The sequence below is a fragment of the Tachyglossus aculeatus genome, chromosome 17, assembly GCF_015852505.1.
Source record: "Tachyglossus aculeatus isolate mTacAcu1 chromosome 17, mTacAcu1.pri, whole genome shotgun sequence".
Classification (NCBI taxonomy): Eukaryota; Metazoa; Chordata; class Mammalia; order Monotremata; family Tachyglossidae; genus Tachyglossus; species Tachyglossus aculeatus.
The window spans coordinates 7290720-7312230 of NC_052082.1; the positions used below are offsets into that span (position 1 = coordinate 7290720).

The 21511-nt window shown below is 44.7% G+C and overlaps 1 protein-coding gene across 1 annotated transcript in view; it reads right to left on the reverse strand.

Annotated features, from left to right (window-relative positions):
• Window positions 1–9234: 9234 nt before the first annotated feature.
• The window catches only part of LOC119938989 (transmembrane protease serine 11G-like), a 28532-nt gene continuing 16255 nt past the window's right edge, over window positions 9235–21511 (reverse strand). Inside the window, exons 9-11 of the mRNA XM_038758774.1 lie at window positions 19222–19481; window positions 16471–16613; window positions 9235–9396 (exon numbers count right to left, since the gene is read on the reverse strand). Of these exons, the coding sequence (XP_038614702.1) occupies window positions 9235–9396; window positions 16471–16613; window positions 19222–19481 (565 nt within the window). The remainder of the gene's footprint in view (window positions 9397–16470; window positions 16614–19221; window positions 19482–21511) is intronic.

Consider the following 21511-nt stretch of genomic DNA (forward strand, 5'->3'; position numbering starts at 1 on the left):
GTGGGCTAAGGAGCCTCAGGTCAATCAATCAATCAATCAATCGTATTTATTGAGCGCTTACTATGTGCAGAGCACTGTACTAAGTGCTTTTAGGGGTGTCTAGTGGCCCCCCAGCTATTCTCTGCACTACTGGACATGTGCATTCAGACATGCAGCGCACACATCGGTGTGCACACGTCGGTGTACTCACATATGCACGTTGTCCCAATCAATAATGAAAATAATAATAATAATAATGGCATTTGTTAAGCACTTACTATGTGCAAAGCACTGTTCAGGATACAAGGTGATCAGGTTGTCTCACGCGGAGCTCACAGTCTTCATCCCCATTTTCCAGATGAGGAGGCTCAGAGAAGTGAAGTGACTTGCCCAAAGTCACACAGCTGACAAGTGGCGGAGCGGGGATTTGAACCCATAACCTCTGACTCCCAAGCCTGTGCTCTTTCCACTTAGCCACACTGCTTCTCTAGTAATGGTGGTATTTGTTGAGCACTTACTATTCATTCATTCAATCGTATTTATTGAGCACTTACTGTGTGCAGAGCACTGGACTAAGTGCTTGGGAAGTACTATGTGCCAAGTACTGTGCTAAGCATCAGGATAGATATAATAATAATAATAATGATGGCATTTATTAAGCACTTACTATGTGCAAAGCACTGCTCTAAGCACTGGGGAGGTTACAAGGTGATCAGGTTTTCCCATGGGGGGGCTCACATTCTTCATCCCCATTTTGCAGATGAGGTCACTGAGGCCCAGAGAAGTGACGTGACTTGCCCAAAGTCACACAGCTGACAAGCGGCGGAGCGGGGATTTGAACCCATGACCTCTGACTCCCAAGCCCATGCTCTTTCCACTTAGCCACGCTGCTTTCCCCCTTTTAGACTGTGAGCCCACTGTTGGGTAGGGACTGTCTCTATATGTTGCCAACTTGTACTTCCCAAGCGCTTAGTACAGTGCTCTGCACACAGTAAGCGCTCAGTAAATATGATTGATTGATTGATTGATTAATGGTGGCATTTGGTGAGCACTTACTATATGCCAAGTACTGTGCTAAGCATCAGGATAGATATAATAATAATAATGATGGCATTTATTAAGCGCTTACTATGTGCAAAGCACTGTTCTAAGCACTGGGGAGGTTACAAGGTGATCAGGTTTTCCCATGGGGGGGCTCACATTCTTCATCCCCATTTTACAGATGAGGGAACTGAGGCCCAGAGAAGTGACGTGACTTGCCCAAAGTCACACAGCTGACAAGCGGCGGAGCGGGGATTTGAACCCCTGACCTCGGACTCCCAAGCCCGTGCTCTTTCCACTGAGCCACGCTGCTTCTCTAGTAATGGTGTTATTTGTTGAGCACTTACTCTGTGCCAAATACTGTGCTAAGCATCAGGATAGATATGAGATAATCAGGTCAGACAGAGTGCCTGTCCCACATGGGGCTGACAGGCTAAGTAGGAGGGAGAACAGGTCTTGACTCCCCATTTTACAGATGAGGAATCTGAGGCACAGAGAAGTGAAGTGACTGGCCCAAGGTCACACAGAAGGCAAGTGTCAGAACCTGTCACGCCCAGGCCCATGCTCTTTCCACTAGGCCACGTTGCTGTTTTGAGCCCCCACTGTGTGTAGAGCATTGTATTCCATTCATTCTCTCTTTCAGTCATATTTATTGACACCTACTGTGTGCAGAGCACTGTATTTCATTCACTCATTCATTCAGTCATATTTATTGAGCACTTACCGTGTGCAGAGCTCTGTACTAAGCGCTCAGGAGAGTTCATTACAACAATAAGCAGTCATATTCCCTCCCCACAAAGACCTTACAGTCCAGAAAAGTAGAGCTCCACCTGAGAGCTCACCTCTTCCAGGAGGCTTTCCCAGACTGAGCCCCCCCCTTCCTCTCCCCCTCCCCATCCTCCCCCGCCCTACCTCCTTCCCCTCCCCACAGCACCTGTATAAATGTTTGGACAGATTTATTACTCTATTTTACTTGTACATATTTACTATTCTGTTTATTTTATTTTGCAAATGATGTGCATATAGCTATAATTCCATTTGTTCTGATGATTTTGACACCTGTCCACATGTTTTGTTTTGTTGTCTGTCTCCCCCTTCTAGACTGTGAGCCCGTTGTTGGGTAGGGACCATCTCTATATGTTGCCAACTTGTACTTCCCAAGCGCTTAGTACAGTGCTCTGCACACAGTAAGTGCTCAATAAATATGATTGAATGAATGAATGAATAGAGAAGCAGCGTGGCTCAGTGGAAAGAGCACGGGCTCGGGAGGCAGAAGTCATGGGTTCAAATCCTGGCTCCGCCACTTAGCTGTGTGAGTTTGGGCAAGTCACTTAACTTCTCTGGGCCTCAGTTACCTCATCTGTAAAATGGGTTTGAAGACTGTGAGCCCCCCCTGGAACAACCTGATCACCCCAGAGCTTAGAACAGTGCTTGGCATATAGTAAGCACTTAACAAATGCCATCATTATTATTATTATTAATAGAGAGGGGGAGACAGATTTTAATGCAAATAAATAAAATAAAATTACAGATACATACCTAAGCGCTGTGGGGCTAGGAAAGGGGAAGAACAAAGGGAGGAAGTCAGGATGTTGCCAACTTGTACTTCCCAAGCGCTTAGTACAGTGCTCTGCACACAGTAAGTGCTCAATAAATACGATTGAATGAATGAATGAGTTCTCCAAAGGAAGTGGGGGTAGTTGGAGAATAGATGGGGATCCAGAACTGAACCTTGATGGAGCCCCTCAGTTAGGAGGTGGGAAAGAGATGAGGAGCTCATGAAGGAAACTGAGAATGAACAGCCAGAGAGATAAGAGGAGAACCAGGAGAGGACGGAGTCAGTGAATCCAAGGCTGGATAATGTTTCCAGGAGAAGGGGGTGGTCCACAGAGTCGAAGGCAGCTGAGAGGTTGAGGAGGATTAGGATGGAGTAGTGGCTGATGGATATGGCAAGAAGGAGATCATCGGTGACTTTTGAGAGGGCAGTTTCTGTGGAGTTTTAGGGGCTGGAAGCCAGATTAGAGGGGGTCAAGGTATTAGGTACTTGAGCGAATACCATAGAATTAGTAGATATGATCTCTGTCCTCAAGGGCTTACAGCCTAGTTTATCAAGAGGAGGACATTAAGTAGTATAAAGATTGGCACAAAAGTGCTAAGGAGAGTGACCAGGGAAAGAATCTCCCTCCCATCCCCGCAACACATACGTATATATATTTTATGTATGTATTTATTTATTTATTTATTTATATTGTTGTCTGTCTTCCCCCCTAGACTGTGAGCTCGTTGTGGGCAGGAATCTGTCTTTTTTCGTTATATTTTACCCTCCCAAGCTCTTAGTGCAGTGCTTTGCACACAGTAAGCGCTCAATGAATACGATTGAATGAATGAATGAAGAACACAAGGGCTGAGGTGACATGGAAGTGCTGACATGGCAGTGAAGGTCCAGAAGCATGGAGCGCAACTCGAAGAATTTTCCAGCCCAACATTCCACTCCCAGAGCACAAAATACAGACACATCTTTGCTTTCCAAAGGAAAGGAGACCTCCAAATCGCCTCGCCTCTCGCCCACCAAGGGTGCGGAAAAGAATTGAGTGAACACAGTGGCTCAGGATGGGGAATACCAAAGCCAGTATCCCCAAGATACATGGAGAGCCTCCAATGACTGGAGATCTGAATGAGGGACATGGGGAACAAACTAAACCAGAAGAAGACACATTCACTGCCCAAGGAGTTTACAGTCTAAGCGGGGTTCGCTGTAGCCACAAGTTTCTGAATGCCCCATAGAAAAGATCTGAGATTTGGGCCACAGGATCTGAGTCCGATTCCTCCTCTTCACCTCAGGATGGCTGAACTTCTCCCCATCTCTTCTCTGAGGGGAGTCGCAGGGTGTTGGATGACTAGCCACTGAAATAAAAGAAGGTCCGGGGAGGGTTTGTGTGGGCGGAGGGGAAGTCTATCATGGGAACAATCTGTCATCCCACACACCCTTAAGCTACACCTCTCCCTCCCACTCTGCCCCACCACTGGCTTCAAGCCACCTTTATGCTAGGGTATTGAGGGCAGGAGGGTAGGAGTCAGAGAGGAACAGAATCTCCTGTGGTTGGAGGGGAGAGGAAAATGACAGAAGAAAACAAAACAAGTGTGGAAGAGAAAGAGGTTAGACCGCAAAATAGACATTTCTTTGACTTCCCTCCTCCCCTCCTCCCCAACCCTATTTTTTAATCCCCTCCTTTCCTGGCTGGTTTACCTGTCACATTAGGGAATGTTGCCTTAGGGCCATCTCAGTGTCTTTATTTTTTATCCATGATACCAGAACAATGCTGATCCCCCTCTCCCAGCTGAGTTTGGGGGGGATAATGAAATGATGGCTAGCTGAGTAATTGGGTTCTGTGAAAACCTCCCATGCATCCTCACTAGAAATTAAATCAAAAAGAAGCCAGCTCCACCATTGCAGGAGATTGTTGTCCATGTGTATGTTGTGGGGAAATCGGCACAGATTGGGAAAGAATTGACAGAGGTGAGGAAGCAAGTCGGGGAGGAGGAGGAAAAAGGATTAGCAGGCTTTCTTCAACTAATCGTCTTAGGTCATTCCACCTCCTTAACCATTTCAGCATTCTTCTGTGCTTATTAGTTATTGATTTGTTTAGCCACTCAACCTCTTTAAACTATCATTTCATCACTTTTTATTGAAAGGTGTTCTGTATGTCCTCTGATCAGCCAGCACAATGAGCGGGACAAAGTAAGAGCTAAAAAGCCCTAGTGCTGAAAACAATGAAGATGGAAGACCTTGGTTCTAATCCTGGCTCTGCCACTTGTCTGCTGTGTGACCTTGGGCAAGTCATTCAACTTCTTCGTGCCTCAGTTACCTCATCTATAAAATGGGGATTATAGACTGTGTAGAGCAATGTAGGATGAGGGTGTGTCACACCTGATTATTGTGAATCTACCCCATTGCATAGTATAGTGCCTAGCACATAGCAAGCACTGAACAAATACAAAAAAAAGAGACAAATGAGAGGAAAATGGAAAAAGGAAGTTATTTACAGTTGGATAGCTATATTTGATTAGGAGTATGAGTGAACATTTGGTTGATCTCCATCTTTTTAATGTGGGATTTTATTTTGTCTTTTTCTGTTTGTGATGGTATTTGCTACGTGCTTACTACATATCAAACACTGTTCTAAGTGTTGGGGTTAGGTTAAGTTAATCAGATCAGGCACGGTCCTCTTTCTACATAGGGCTCACAATCTAGATATTAAATTCCCAGTTTAAAGTTGAGGAAATTGAGGAATCAGAGAAGTTAAGTGACTTGCCCAAGGTCACACAGGAAACTAGTGACAGAACCGGGATTAGAACCCAGGTCCTCTGACTCTTAAGCCTGTACACTTTCCACTTGGCCACGCTGTTTCTCTTCACGAGAAGCAGCATTGCATAGCGGATAGTGGTTCTAATCCCAGCTCCTCCGCTTGTCTGCTGTGTGACCTTGAGCAAGTCACTTCACTTCTCTGGGCCTCAGTTACCTCTTCTGTAAAATGGGGATTGAGACTGTGAGCACCACATGGGGCAGGGGCTGTGTCCATCCCGATTTTCTTGTATCCACCCCAGCTCTTAGGACAATGCTTGGCACATAGCAAGCCCTTAACAAATACCATAATAATTGTTACTGTCATTATTATTAATATTATTATTATTATTATTAAATGTCTGGATATGAGGGAAATCCAAAGATACAGGAGCTTACTGGGCATCCCCAGGGGGACCTAAGGCAAGGAGAAGTTGTTTTATACAGATACACTGAAAGGGGTAGGCTCTTTCAGTCTGGAATGGTACAGATTGAGAAGGAAGATGACTACAGTCTGAAAAACCAAGAAGGGTATGGGCAGAGCAAGTAGAGAATTACTAATGTTCACCAATCGTTCGACTATGTGCATGAGGGGATGCCTTGGAAATTTGAAGGGGGTAGATTCCAAGCAAACACAAGGGACCACTCTCCACAGTGGGTGGAAAACTCTGGAATCCTTTAACACAGGAAGCTGTGTAGGCAGAAAATATCTGAAAATTTCAGGAGGGTTTTGGATAAATTATTGGCTGAGTAGTCTATGATACACTACTAGAGGGAGAATGGAGGTGAAGAAGGAAAAGTTTAGGGATGTTGAAAGCATTCTGCAACCCTACCCGTGAGGAAGTTCAACCAGTAATTCTCTGTTTATTCTGCCTATACCCTTCATGACTTGTATCTACCCTAGCTCTTAGACGAGTGCTTGACACATAGTAAAAGCTTAATCAATGCCATTAAAAACAAAACCAAGAAAAACTCCACATTGAAAAGACAGAAAGCAATCAAATATTCACTTGAAATCCTAATTAAATACAGCTCTCTTGACAATCCACCTACAAATTTGCTTTTTCCAATTTCTTGCTACCTATCATTTTTTGGTATTTGTTAAGAACTCTCTATGTGCTAGGCACTGTACTAAGACACTAGGATAGTGACGAGATAATCAGGTTCTGGGAGTCAGAAGGGCCTGGGATCTAATCCTGCCTCAGCCACTTGTCTGCTGTGTGACCTTGTGCAAGTCATTCAATTTCCCTGTGCCTCAGTTCCCTCATCTGTAAAATGGGGATTAAGACTGTGAGCCCCATATGAGGTAGGGATAGTGTACAACCTGATTACCTTTTATCTACTCCAGTGCTTAGTGCAGTGCACAGCCCATAGTAAATGCTTAACAAATACCATAAAAACAAACAAACAAACCAAGATTCCAGTTGCCTTGGCTGGGACAGGAAACTATGCTGGATGCATTCTTGGCCTATCCCAGGATTTGGGGTCTTTTACATTCTAAAGGTGAGTCCAGTTCAATGATCCTAAACAGGGCTCTTTTTCCAGCCCTATATCCCAGCCTTGGAAATCACTGCACGACTCAGAGCCAGAATTTTTCAATATAAATATATTTGCAAATACACAGAGCAATTGTGGTGGGAAATATGAATGTTGGGCATGGTGTAAAACTCTCAGGAAAAATCGCAATGAGATGAATTCATGGAGAGGTATATTTGTGGAGCAGTACTGTGGTCAAGCCTCAGGGAATGGGTGTGCCTTTGCAGTGTAACTGAGGATGAGCTTCTAGGGTCTGTCCGAGACTACTGTAGCCCCTGGCAAAAATACTGGCAAAACATAAGGAAAAGATCCCACAAGCAACAAAGTTCAAAGTCAACAAGGAGACTTTCTGGTTGGTCTGCCTTGGGGTGTCCTTGGAGAATTCCTGTGTTCACTAGTTTCAAACACTAACTCCAACTAGTGCATCGTGTAGAAACAACTTAACACCTCAGCATTTCCTTTTTCTTTTCTTTTTGATGGCAAAGTGTTCTGGAAGACAGCTGCATCATGGGCTTTAAAAGAATGAACTCACATGTAACAGAATGTAATGCATTAAAAGCATCTGCATTAGCCAAGCCAATTTTTGCATGTTGAAACCTACTCTCCCTTCGCCTATGACCCGAACTAGCTGTTTGATCTCCCTTCCCTTCCTCCCACAGCCCTCTGTCTTTCCTTTCTGAGGTTCCACCAACCTTTCTTACATCCAGGCAGCCATGTAACTCTCTGCTAGTCAATCAATCGATCGATCATACTTATCACATGAGTCTTGTGGGTTCTTCTGAAACTACCCCCAGAAGTTTGAAGAAACCATTTGCTGCTATGGAGTAGTCACAACTGAACAAACTGCAGAGTAAGAATGGGTGTCCCAAGGCAGTGCCGACCCCCTCCAATATAAATGTTGGTCAAAGTTTCAAAAAATAACTTAGAGGCATGGCAGGACTTCATGCTTGCCGTTTCCACTGTCATCCAAAAGGCAGTTCTTTGTTTGTCTTTACTGGTCACTGTTGCTTATGAATGCACAAGCAGACAGTCGAGGGGTGTGTCTGTGTGTGTGCATATGAGTTTGGGATAAACCCAATTTAATGCCAACAACATCCAAGTAATGGGAAATTCTTTGGAAAGAACAAGGCAAAGTCCGAAGGCTCGGCGAACAAAGCCATAGACAACAAGATGTATTCATCCCATTGGAAGGTCATCCCGCTGACCTGGCTGGGTGGCTGCTGGCTTGAGTGGGAGATGACAAGTAAATCAATGAACAAATAGTTGATGAGATCAGGTGGAGAGTCGAGCTGAAAGTGGAGGAGGTTCAGGCTCTCTGAGAAAGAACAGGCCATGGAGACAGCTTGGGTGTCATGATATGGAAACTGGACCATAGGACGTGTGTGTGTGTGCGGTTGTCTGAGCATATGGAGGGGTAATAATAATAGTAATAATAATAATCATAATAATGGCATTTATTAAGTGCTTACTATGTGCAAAGCACTGTTCTAAGTGCTGGGGAGGCTACAAGGTGATCAGGTGGTCCCACGGGGGGCTCACAGTCTTAATCTGCATTTTACAGATGAGGGAACTGAGGCCCAGAGAAGTGAAGTGACTTGCCCAAAGTCACACAGCTGACATTTGGTGGAGCTGGGATTTGAACCCATGACCTCTGACTTCAAAGCCCATGTTCTTTCCACTGAGCCATGCTGCTTCCTCATGTTTGATTGTGTGTGGATGTGTGTCTGTATTTGTGTGCATGCTTGGACGTGTGTGTCCAATGTGTGTGAATGTGGACCTGCGCATAATAATAATGATGGTATCTGTTAAGCACTTACTATGTGCCAAGCACTGGGATAGATACAAGGTGATCAGGTTGTCCCACGTGGGGCTGAAACTCTTAATGTCCACTTTACAGATGAGGTCACTGAGGCACAGAGAAGTTAAGTGACTTGCCCAAGGTCACCCAGCAGACGAGTGGCAGAATGGGGATTAGAACCTAGGTCCTTCCGACTCCTAACTCCATGCTCTTTCTAGTAAGACATGCCGCTTCATGTATGTGTGCAAGGGTGTATGTGTGCTTGTGTACATGTCTGTGAGAGAGAGACAGAGAGAGAGAGAGAGAGAGAGAGAGAGAGAGAGAGAGAGAGAGTGTCTTTTCAAGAGAAGAGGAATAGATGAATGAATTGCTGGTCATCAAAGCAATATTCAAGATTCCTGAGGAGTAAGCTGATCACACTATTTATGGTCTGTACTTAGCCCAACCGCAGCAAGAGCTATCCCACATAGTAGGGAGTGGGAAAGGCAGTCCTGTGGGCCAACACCCTCCCTGCGTGCTTTAACTCTGGCCGGAGGCACTAGAGGCCAGTTTTGGAGGTGATCCAGTTGCGATAAACAGTCAGGAGAGTGTAAACTCCAGGCTTGTTCTCTTTGCCGCAGTCGATCCCCCAGCTGACAATTCCCACCAGGTACCAGACGTCTCGGATGTCTTGCAGCACCAGTGGTCCTCCGGAGTCCCCCTGTGGAAAGAACAGGCCGCATCTTCGAGGGAAGACATCATGGAGAAATAGCAATTCCCTAATAATAATAATAATGACATTTGTTAAGTGCTTACTATGTGCAAAGCACTGTTCTAAGTGCTGGGGTGGATACAAGGTGATGAGGTTGTCCCACGTGGGGCTCACAGTCTTCATCCCCATTTTCCAAATGAGGGAACTGAGGCACAGGGAAGTGAAGTGACTTGCCCAAAGTCACACAGCTGACAAGTGGCGGAGCCGGGATTAGAACCCATGACTTCTGACTCCCAAACCCGGGCTCTTTCCACTGAGCCACGCTGCTTCTATAGGTGGTAAGCTCCTTGAGGATGGCAAGGAAAGTGTCTACCAACCCGATTATATAGTAACCTGCCAAGGGTTTAGTACAGTTTAGTGAGAAGCAGTGTGGCTTGTTGGAAAGACATGGGGTTGGGAGTCAGAAGTCATAGGTTCTAATCCAATAATAATAATAATAATGACATTTATTAAGCACAGACTATCTGTAAAGCACTGTTCTAAGCCCTGGAGAGGTTACAATGTGATCAGGTTGTCCCACGTGGGGCTCACAGTCTTAATCCCCCTTTTACAGTTGAGTGAGGCACAGAGAAATTAAGTAACTTGCCTAAAGTCACACAGCTGACAATTATGGGAGCCGGGATTTGAACCCACCACCTCTGATTCCAAAGCCCGTGCTCTTTCCGCCGAGCCATGCTGCTTCACTTGTCAGCTGTGTGACTTTGGGCAAGTCACTTCACTTCTCTGTGCTTCAGTTACTTCATCTATAAAATGAGGATGAAGACTATGAGCCCCGTGGGGGACAGCCTGATTATCTTGTATGTACCCCAGTGCTTAAACAGCACTCGGCACATAGTAAGTGCTTAACAAATGCTATAATAATAATTATTATTACAGTGTTCTGCATATGGTAAGCACTAAATGGCTACAAGTAATTGAATGAACAAGTCTCTCTCAGAATTGGAACGGAAAAGGGAAATTCCCAGGGTAACTGAAATATGGCTCAGTCTTGTTTTTCTTACTCTAAAAGTGCTTTGGCTAGCTGGCCTGTGGAGATAACGGGGCAAGTAAGCACAAACACAGCGTGTAGTTTACAAACAAGGTGGCTTTCACCCAGAAAAGAAACATGATTTAAGTGGGAGCTCTCAGTGTCCCTATTCATATTTTCCACTTCAATGTGCATAATAAAAAGTTTGTTCGCTCTGGGATTGCTCAGAAACAAAGTAAAAAGCAGCCTAGCCTAAGGGAAAGACTTTGGGCCCTGAAGTCAGTCAACTGGTTGTGTGCAGAGCACTGTACTAAGCGTTTAGGAGAGTACAATATAACAATATAGCAGACATATTCCCTGCTCACAATGAGCTTACAGTTTTAGAGTCAGGAGTCCTGGGCTCTAATAATAATAATGATGGTGTTTGTTAAGCACTTACTATGTGCAAAGCACTGTTCTCAGCGCTGGGGAGGTTACAAGGTGATCAGGTTGTCCCACTGGGGGCTCACAGTTTTAATCCCCATTTTCCAGATGAGGGAACTGAGGCCCAGAGAAGTGAAGTGACTTGCCCAAAGTCACACAGCTGACAGTTGGCAGAGCAGAGATTTGAACCCATGACCTCTGACTCCAAAGCCCGGACTCTTTCCACTGAGCCACGCTGCCGTCGGCTCAATCACTTGGCTGCTCACTTTAGTTCTTTGTGCCTCAGTTTCCTCATCTATAAAATGGGGATTCAATACCTGTTCCCTCTCCCCCTTCGACTGTGATCCCCATATGGGACAGGGGCTGTTCCCGACCAGATCATCTTTCTTCTAGTACCATACCAAACCTGTTATTAACGGAAGCCTGCGGGTGTATCACTAGTTATATTTTGCTTCTGTGAAGCAATTTTGTGATTATCTCTTCCACCCCCACTTTTCTGCCCCCACATTCTTTCCTCAGCCACCTCATCCCTCCTTGGCACTATCAGTTTATTTTATTTGCTTTGGACTTATTTACTCACCTGTGTTGATTATTTACATCTAATCTCATGCTATTTTAAATTTGTGTATGCAAAATCCCACATGCACACAAAGGTAAATTTCACCATCAGTGGTAAGCTCCTCACTTCTTCAAATATATATATATACACACACACACAATATATATATACTCAATATATATATACTCTCTATATATACTCTCTCTATATATATACTCTCTCTATATACACTCTCCCTATATATATTCTCTCTCTCTCTCTATATATATATGTTTGGATCACTTGTCCAATAATTTATTCAAACACCCCTAGAACCTACTGATATTTTGGCCAGAACAGCTGCTTACAGTAATGAATTCCTCATGTTCACCACCTGCTGTGTGGATGCAATGTAAAGTCAGGTCAGAATTATATACTTAATATTATATACTATTATATATACAGATATACAGATATATACAGATATATACAGATATACAGATATATACAGATGATAGATAGATGATAGATAGATAGATAGATAGATAGATAGATAGATAGATAGATAGATAGATAGATATACAGATTTTATACATACATATACTCAAAACTCTCCCGTGCTGGGCAACAGTGGTTTGGTAGAGAGTCGAGGGTGAAGACACAAGTTTACTGCATGGAAGGAGGCAATGATAAAACACTTCCAGATTTTTACCAAGAAAACTCCATGGATACACTACCAGAACAATTGCAGATGGAGGCGGAGCATTCTGGGACAGACGTATCCATGGTATCGCTATGGGTTGGAGATGACTTGACAGCATAAAAAAAAAAATATATATATATATATAGATAGATAGATAGATAGCTATATCTATCTACATATATAGATAGATAGATAGATATAGATAGATAGATGATAGATAGATAGATGATAGATATAGATAGATAGATAGATAGATAGATAGATAGATAGATAGATAGATAGATGATAGATAGATAGATACCTGTATATATGTACGTATTTATTACTCTATTTATTTATTTTATTTGTACATATTTATTCCAATTATTTTATTTTGTTAATATGTTTTGTTTTGTTCTCTGTCTCCCCCTTCTAGACTGTGAGCCCACTGTTGGGTAGGGACCGTCTCTATATGTTGCCAACTTGGACTTCCCAAGTGCTTAGTACAGTGCTCTGCACACAGTAAGTGCTCAATAAATATGATTGAATGAACGAATATATATATATATATATATATATATATATATATATATACTAAAACTAAAAGAATACAAAAACTAAAGAATACATATATATTTAGTGTATATATATACTAAAACTAAAAGAATACAAAAACTAAAGAATACATATATATTTAGTGTATATATATACTGAAACTAAAAGAATACAAAAACTAAAGAATACATATATATTTAGTGTATATATATACTAAAACTAAAAGAATACAAAAACTAAATAATACATATATATTTAGTGTATATATATATATATATATATATATATATACTAAAACTAAAAGAATATAAAAACTAAAGAATATATATATATAGTATATATACACTAAAGATATATGTATTCTTTAGTTTGTGCTAGCTTCCTTTCCCTATTAATAACTGTGACATTTATTAAGCATTTACTGTGTGTCAAGCGCTGTACTGAGCACCGGGGTAGATACAAGATAATCGAGTTCCACATGGGGCTCACATTCTATGGAGGATTTGCAGATGAGGGAACTGAGGTGGCCCAGAAAAGTGAAGTGACTAGCTCAAGGTCACATAGCAGACAAGTCTTGGTGTTGGGATTAGAACCCAGGATCTCCAACCCCCAGATCCATTAGATTGGAAGCTCCCACGACTCATACACCTCTGTACTCCTCACCCTGGGCTTCCAGTCTGTCCATCCCCTCTCCCCCTCCTACCTCACTTCCCTTCTCTCCTTCTCCAGCCCAGCCCGCACCCTCTGCTCCTCTGCCGCTAATCTCCTCACCGTACCTCACTCTCGCCTGTCCCGCCATCGACTCCCGGCCCACGTCATCCCCCGGGCCTGGAATGCCCTCCCTCTGCCCATCCGCCAAACTAGCTCTCTTCCTCCCTTCAAGGCCCTACTGAGAGCTCACCTCCTCCAGGAGGCCTTCCCACACTGAGCCCCTTCCTTCCTCTCCACCTCGTCCCCCTCTCCATCCCCCCCATCTTACCTCCTTCCCTTCCCCACAGCACCTGTATATATGTATATATGTTTGTACATATGTATTACTCTATTTATTTATTTATTTTACTTGTACATATTCTATTCTATTTATTTTATTTTGTTAGTATGTTTGGTTTTGTTCTCTGTCTCCCCCTTTTAGACTGTGAGCCCACTGTTGGGTAGGGACTGTCTCTATATGTTGCCAACTTGGACTTCCCAAGTGCTTAGTACAGTGCTCCGCACACAGTAAGTGCTCAATAAATATGATTGATTGATTGATTGATTGTCTGTCCACCAAGTGTCTAGGACAGAGCTAACTCGACTACTGGTCCAGTGGAAAGAGCACTGCTCTGGGAATTAGAAATTGGGTTCTTCCTGGAGCTGGTTTACAAAGACAGAGGCCACGGCTGAACGTCGTAATGCACTGCCCGTCCGGTTTCCTGTGGCATTTGGGGCCTCAGTGGGAGCCTGCCTGGTAGGGATGGGAAAGTGTGAGTGGCATCGTGCCAACCACTAGCTCGATCAACTTGTACTTCCCAAGCGCTTAGTACAGTGCTCTGCACACAGTAAGCGCTCAATAAATACAACTGATTGATTGATTGATCGATTGATCATTCATTTCTCTTGCTTCTGAGGTCTCCTTCAGTTCTCTTCAACATCAGAACGATGCTATTAATTATGGTGGTATTTGTTAAGTGCTTAATATGTGCCAAGCACTGTTCTAAGCGCTGGGACAGTAGGAAGCAGCATAGCCTAGTGGAAAGAACAAGGGGTCCGGAAATCAGAGGACCTAGATTCTAAGCTCGGCTCTGCCAATCGCTTGCTGTGTGACCTTGGGCAAGTCACTTCACTTCTCCGTGACTCAGTTCCCTCATCACAGAGAAGCAGCGTGGCTCAGTGGAAGGAGTGTGAGCTTTGGAGTCAGAAGTCGTGAGTTCAAATCCCGGCTCCGCCAATGTCAGCTGTGTGACTTTGGGCAAGTCACTTCTCTGGGCCTCAGTTCCCTCATCTGGAAAATGGGGATTAAGACTGTGAGCCCCTCGTGGGACAACCTGATCACCTTGCAACCTGCCCAGCACTTAGAACAGTGTTTTGCACCTTGTAAGCACTTAATAAATTCCAGTATTATTATTGTTATCCATAAAGTGGGGATTCCATACCTGTTCCTCTTCCTGCTTCAACTGTGAGCCCCACGTGGGACCTGATGATCTTGTATCAACCCCAGCGCTTAGGACAGTGTTTGGCACATAATACGTACTTAACGAATACCACAATTATTACCATTAGGTGCTCAATGAAAGTTGTGACGGTAAGGATGACAGTGGAGCTGAATCTGTCTGGTTGGCCAGGGCATTATCGGTCTCAGAGTGCCCTTTGAGGTCGAATCAGAAATCAACTCCTGGTGAGTCCAGCACGTTGAGAACGTGTCGCCTAAGCCCTGCCACGGGCTGGGCCGTCAGCATCTTCAAGGAGCCGGTCTTGGGGAAGGACTAGAAGTTAGACTGTAAGCTCGTTGTGGTCAGGGAATGTGTCTCTTGTACTCTCCCATGCGCTTAAACATTGCTGTGCACACAGTAAGCACTCAACAAATACAACTGATCGATTGATTGAAGGACCAGAAACTCCTGCTGCCCAGTTCCTTTTTCTCCTCGCTCTCTGTAGCTGCATGGCCGACTGCTTATCTTGTCTCTGCTACTGTGTCCAACCCGATTATCTTGTATCTATCCTGGCTCTGCCAATTGTCAGCTGTGTGTTTTTGGGCAAGTCACTTAACTTCTCTGTGCCTCAGTTCCCTCATCTGGAAAATGGGAATGAAGACTGTGGGCCCCCTGTGGGACAACCTGATCACCTTGTAACCTCCCCAGCACTTAGAAGGCTCAGTGGAAAGAGCCCAGGCTTTGGAGTCAGAGGTCATGGGTTCGAATCCCAACTCCATGGAAAGAGCCCAGGCTTTGGAGTCAGAGGTCATGGGTTCGAATCCCAGCTCCATGGAAAGAGCCCAGGCTTTGGAGTCAGAGGTCATGGGTTCGAATCCCAGCTCCGCCACATGTCTACTGTGTGACCTTAGGCAAGTCACTTAACTTCTCGGAGCCTCAGTTACCTCATCTGTAAAATGGGGATGAAGACTGTGAGCCCCACTTGGGGCAACCTGATCACTTTGTATCCCCCCCAGCACTTAGAACAGTGCTTTGCACATAGTAAGCGCTTAACAAATGCCATCATTAACAAATGCCATCATTAAAATGGTGCTTTGCACATAGTAAGTGCTTAATAAATGCCATTATTATTATTATTATTATTTATTATTATTATCTACCCCAAAGCTTAGCACAGTGACTGGCATATAGTAAGCACTTAACAAAAACCACAACCACCATCATCATTGTATTTATGTCTGTCTCCCCCAATCTAGACTGTAAGCCTACTGTGAGTAGGGATGTGACTGTTTATTATTGTACTGTACTCTCCCAAGTGTTTAGTGCAGTGCTCTGCACACAGTAAGCGCTCAATAAATACAACTGAATGGGTGAATCGTCATCATCATCATTACTGCTCTCTTTGGATCCACGTGATCCTACAGTCCCAGCTCCTAGTCAGTCAGTCAGACAATGGTATTTACTGAGCACTTACCGTGTGCAGAGCACTGTACTACACCCTTGGGAGAGTACAATAGAACAATATAACAGACACATTCCCTGCCCACAATGAGTTTACAGTCTCTAGGGGAGTAGAGAAGGTGCTGGGGTGAGGAGAAGGCTCCCCTTTTTAGGGAGCATAGCTCCAGTGTCCCCCCGTTTCCTCAGGTGCCGTGCCCTGGATTCGTCCATAAGATCGGAAAATATCTTCCTCGTTGGCGGGTATTGCCCGGGCCTGGGCTCGGCATACCTTACAGGCGTCGATCTTCCCAGTCAGGAATCCAGCACACAGCATTCCCGACGATATGGCCCCCCCGTACACCTCCGGCCTATTGCACACCTCCTTATCTATCGTTTTCACCCTGGCCTGGCGCAGACGATTTGGCATGTGTCCTGAGGAGGAGGAGAAGGAGGAGAAAGAAAAGACGGTAAGCTTCTCCCTGGAGCGCCAGCTGGGAATGTATTTGTGTCCATACCCTTATACTTCTCTTCTTTCTCTAACTGTGATGCATTTAATGATAATCATTATGGCACTTGTTAAGTGCTTACTGTGTGCCAAACACTGTTCTAAACTCTGGGGTAGATACAAGTTAATCAGGTTGGACACAATCTCTATCCCACATGGGGCTCACACTCTAAATCCCCACTTTACAAGTGAGGAAACTGAGGCCTAGAGAAGTTAAGTAACTTGTCCAACTGTGTCAACTCCCAAGCGCTTATTACAGTGCTCTGCACACAGTAAGCGCTCAATAAATATGATTGATTGATTGGAGCTATGGGTAGGGACTGTCTCTATATGTTGCCAGCTTGTACTTCCCAAGCGCTTAGTACAGTGCTCTGCACACAGTAAGTGCTCAATAAATACGATTGATTGATTGATTGATTGATTGATTGATTGATTGACTCCCCAAGACTATAAGCTCCTTGAGGGCAGGGGTCGTGGCTACCAACTTCGATTGGATTGTACTTTCCCAAGCGTTCAATCAATACCACTGATTGATTAATGTAACTGAAGGAGTGGCGTGCTTCTTGGGGGAGTTGGTTGTCATAGCATAGTTGAGAAGCAGAGTGGCTCAGTGGAAAGAGCACGGGCTTGGGAGCCAGAGGTCATGGGTTCGAATACAGGCTCCGCCACTTAGCTGTGTGATTTTGGGCAAGTCACTTAACTTCTCTGGACCTCAGTTACCTCATCTGTAAAATGGGGGTTAAAACTGTGAGCCCCTCCTGGAACAACCCGATCACCTTGTGACCTCCCCAGCACTTAGAACAGTGCTTTACACATTGTAAGCACTTAACAAATACCATTATTATTATTATTATTATTATCATTATTATTATTATTATTATCATTATTATTATTATTATTGAAGCATGGTCTTGTGGAAAGAGTATGAGACCCCAGAATCAGTAGAACTGAGTTCAAATCCTGGCTCTGCCACTAGCCTGCTGTGTGACCTAGGGTGAGTCACTTAACCTGTATTTGCCTCAGTTTTGTCATCTACAAAATGGAGCTAAAAAATAAAAATATTCCGTCGCCCTACCTTCGAGATTGTGATCCCCATTTGGAATAGGAGGCTTATCTGATCTGATGTACAACTCTCCGTGTAATTGGGTAAAGTTCGTGGCCAAAATGACTAGATTGGAAACATTTCTACCTGTCGGCTTAGCAGGACTTGCGAATTGAATGAATCAATATTTCATGGGTTAGAAATCTGGTTCGCCCCCAATCTTGTGGATTTTAGAGCCATGACCTGGTCAAAACTGGAAGTGGATCCCCCTTTTTCCTCTCCTCCTCCCCTCTCCATCGCTCCCCTCCCTCCCTCTGCCCTACCTCCTTCCCCTCCCCACAGCACTTGCATATATTTGTACATATTTATTGCTCTATTTTATTAGTACATACTATATTTTATTAATGATGTGCATATAGCTATAATTCTATTTATTCTGATGGTATTGACACTTATCTACTTATTTTGCTGTCTGTCTCCCCTTCTAGACTGTGAGACTGTTGTTGGGTAGGGACCGTCTCTATATGTTGCCGATTTGTACTTCCCAAGTGCTTAGTACAGTGTTCTGCACACAGTAAGCGCTCAATAAATATGTTTGAATGAATGAATGAATGTTATCGGGTTATCCACCTCAATGCGAAACACAATTCTTGGCTCTGAATAGGTGCTTAATAATAATTGCTTAACGGGAAGCCTAGTAGATAGAGCATTAGCTAGGGCAAGTCACTCCAGTTCTCTGGGCCTCATCTGTGGAAAGGGGATGAAGATTTTGATCCCCATGTGGGACAGGGACTGTGTCCAACCTAATTAGCTTGTATCTCCTCACCGTACCTCTTTCTCGCCTGTCCTGCCATCGACCCCCGGCCCACGTCATCCCCCGGGCCTGGAATGCCCTCCCTCTGCCCATCCGCCAAGCAAGCTCTCTTCCTCCCTTCAAGGCCCTACTGAGAGCTCACCTCCTCCAGGAGGCCTTCCCAGACTGAGCCCCTTCCTTCCTCTCCCCCTCGTTCCCCTCTCCATCCCCCCATATTACCTCCTTCCCTTCCCCACTGCACCTGTATATATGTATATATGTTTGTACATATTTGTTACTCTATTTATTCATTTTACTTGTACATATCTATTCTATTTATTTTATTTTGTTAGTATGTTTGGTTTTGTTCTCTGTCTCCCCCTTTTAGACTGTGAGCCCACTGTTGGGTAGGGACTGTCTCTATACGTTGCCAACTTGGACTTCCCAAGCGCTTAGTACAGTGCTCTGCACACAGTAAGCGCTCAATAAATACGATTGATGATGATGATGATATCTAAGCCAGCACTTAGAACACCGCTTGGCACATAGTAAGCGCTTCACAGATACTATCATCATTACAATTGCCATCCTTGTTGAATACCGTAACTACCTCAATAGAAGCCCCGGTTCAGGCCCGCCCATTGCCCCAACACCATTCAACTCCTCCTTCCCAACCCACGGGCCGGACGGGATCGCTCACCGTTGGTGCTGAAGGTTCCCCAACCCGAGACGAAGACAGTGGAGCCCGACGGGATCTGGTAAGAGGCTTCCGGGAGGCAGACCCGATGGACTTCGCCGCTGAAGATGACGGGCAGAGAGAGCTGCAGCATGGCGATGTCATGCTCGTGGCGGTAGGTCCTGTAGCTTTCATGGATGATAATCAACTTGACTCTTCTTTTCATCTTGGCCGGCCTGAGAGTGGTCCCGAAACTGACCGTCCACTGGCTTGGGTTTCTATTACTGCCCAGGATGAAGAAGATTATAGTTAGAGCATTCTCAGCCTTCTGTTGCCAAGGTGAGAGGGAGTAAGGGTCAGAGAGAGAGCCTTAACATGATGTTCCAAGCCTCCAATTTTGCGTGTTTAACTTAACAATTTTAATGATAATAGTGGCATTAGCTAATAATAATAATAACGATGGTATTTGTTAAGCGCTTACTATGTGCAAAGCACTGTTATAAGCGCTGGGGAGGTCACAAGGTGATTGGGTTGTCCTGGGGAGGCTCACAGTTTTAACCCCCATTTCACAGATGAGGTAACTGAGGCACAGAGAAGTTAAGTGACTTGCCCAAAGTCACACAGCTTACAGTTGGCGGAGCTGGGATTTGAACCCATGACCTCTGACTCCAAAGCCCGGGCTCTTTCCTACTGAGCCACGCTGCGCTTACTATGTGCCAGGCACTGTGCTAAGCTCTGGGATAGACACAAGCTTGTCCCTCTGTCCCATATGGGGTTCACAGTCTTTATCCCCATTTTACAGAGATAATAATCATCATCATAATAATGGCATTTACTAAGCGCTTACTATGTGCAAAGCACTGTTCTAAGCACTGGGGAGGTTACAAGGTGATCAGTTTGTCCCATTGGGGGCTCACGGTCTTAATCCCCATTTTACAGATGAGGTAACTGAGGTCCAGAGAAGTTACATGACTTGCCCAAAGTCCCACAGCTGACAATTGGCAGAGCTGGGATTTGAACCCATGACCTCTGACTCCAAAGCCTGTGCTCTTTCCACCGAGACACGCCGCTTCTGTAACTGAGATGGTAACTGAGGCACAGAGAAGTGACTTGCCCAAGGTCACGCAGCAGATAAGTGGCAGAGCTGGGATTAGAACCCAGGTCCTTGTGACTATGGAGCCTGTGCTCTAGCCACTAGGCCATGCTGCTTCAACCCTTTTGTTATCTCTTGGAGGCAGACATTCTGAAAGCATAAATAATTTGTCATGTTAAATAATAATAATAATAATAATGGCATTTGTTAAGCGCTTACTATGTGCAAAGCACTGTTCTAAGCACTGGGGAGGATGCAAAATGATCAGGTTGTCCCACATGGGGCTCACAGTATTAATCCCCATTTTCCAGATGTGGGAACTGAGGCTCAGAGAAGTGAAGTGACTTGCCCAAAGTCACACAGCTGACAAGTGGCGGAGCTGTGATTAGAACCCATGACCTCTGACTCCAAAGCCCGTGCTCTTTCCACTGAGCTACACTGCTTCACTTTTGATATGTGAGCAATCTGTTCCTCTTACAGAAAACAATGCAAATTACTCCAGGGCACGGTGAATTCTCCTCATGGTGAGAGGTTTCAGGTCCTGTGGAAACCACTGGTCCCAGGGGAGACGTGTTGTGGTCTAACAGAAAGGCCAGAGGCCGGGGAATCAGGTGACCTGGCTTCAAAATCCCAGCTTTTCCATCGGTCTACTGTGTGACCTTGGGCAAATCGCCTAACCGCTCTGTGCCTCAGTTCCCTCATCTGTAAAATGGTGGTAAAACTCCCCTTAGTAATAATATTAATAACGATGGCATTTATTAAGCGCTTACTATTTGCAGAGCACTGTTCTAAGCGCTGGGGAGTTTACAAGGTGATCAGGTTGTCCCACGGGGGGCTCACAGTCTTAATCCCCATTTTCCAGATGAGGTAACTGAGGCCCAGAGAAGTGAAGTGACTCGCCCAAAGTCACACAGCTGACAAGTGGCAGAGCCGGGATTTGAACCGATGACCTCTGACTTCAAAGCCTGGGCTATTTCCACTGAGCCACGCTGCTTCCCTTAGATGGGGAGCCTCATGTGGAGCAGGGACTGCTAATCTGATTATCTTGCATTCTTCCCAGTGCTTAGCACAGTGCTTGGCACTTCTTAAGCATAGAATTAGTGTGGCTTAGTGGAAAGAGCATGGGCTTGGGAGCCAGAGGTCATGGGTTCTAATCCCAGCTCCGCCACTTGCCTGTTGTGTGACTTTGGGCAAGTCACTTAACATCTCTGTTCCTCAGTT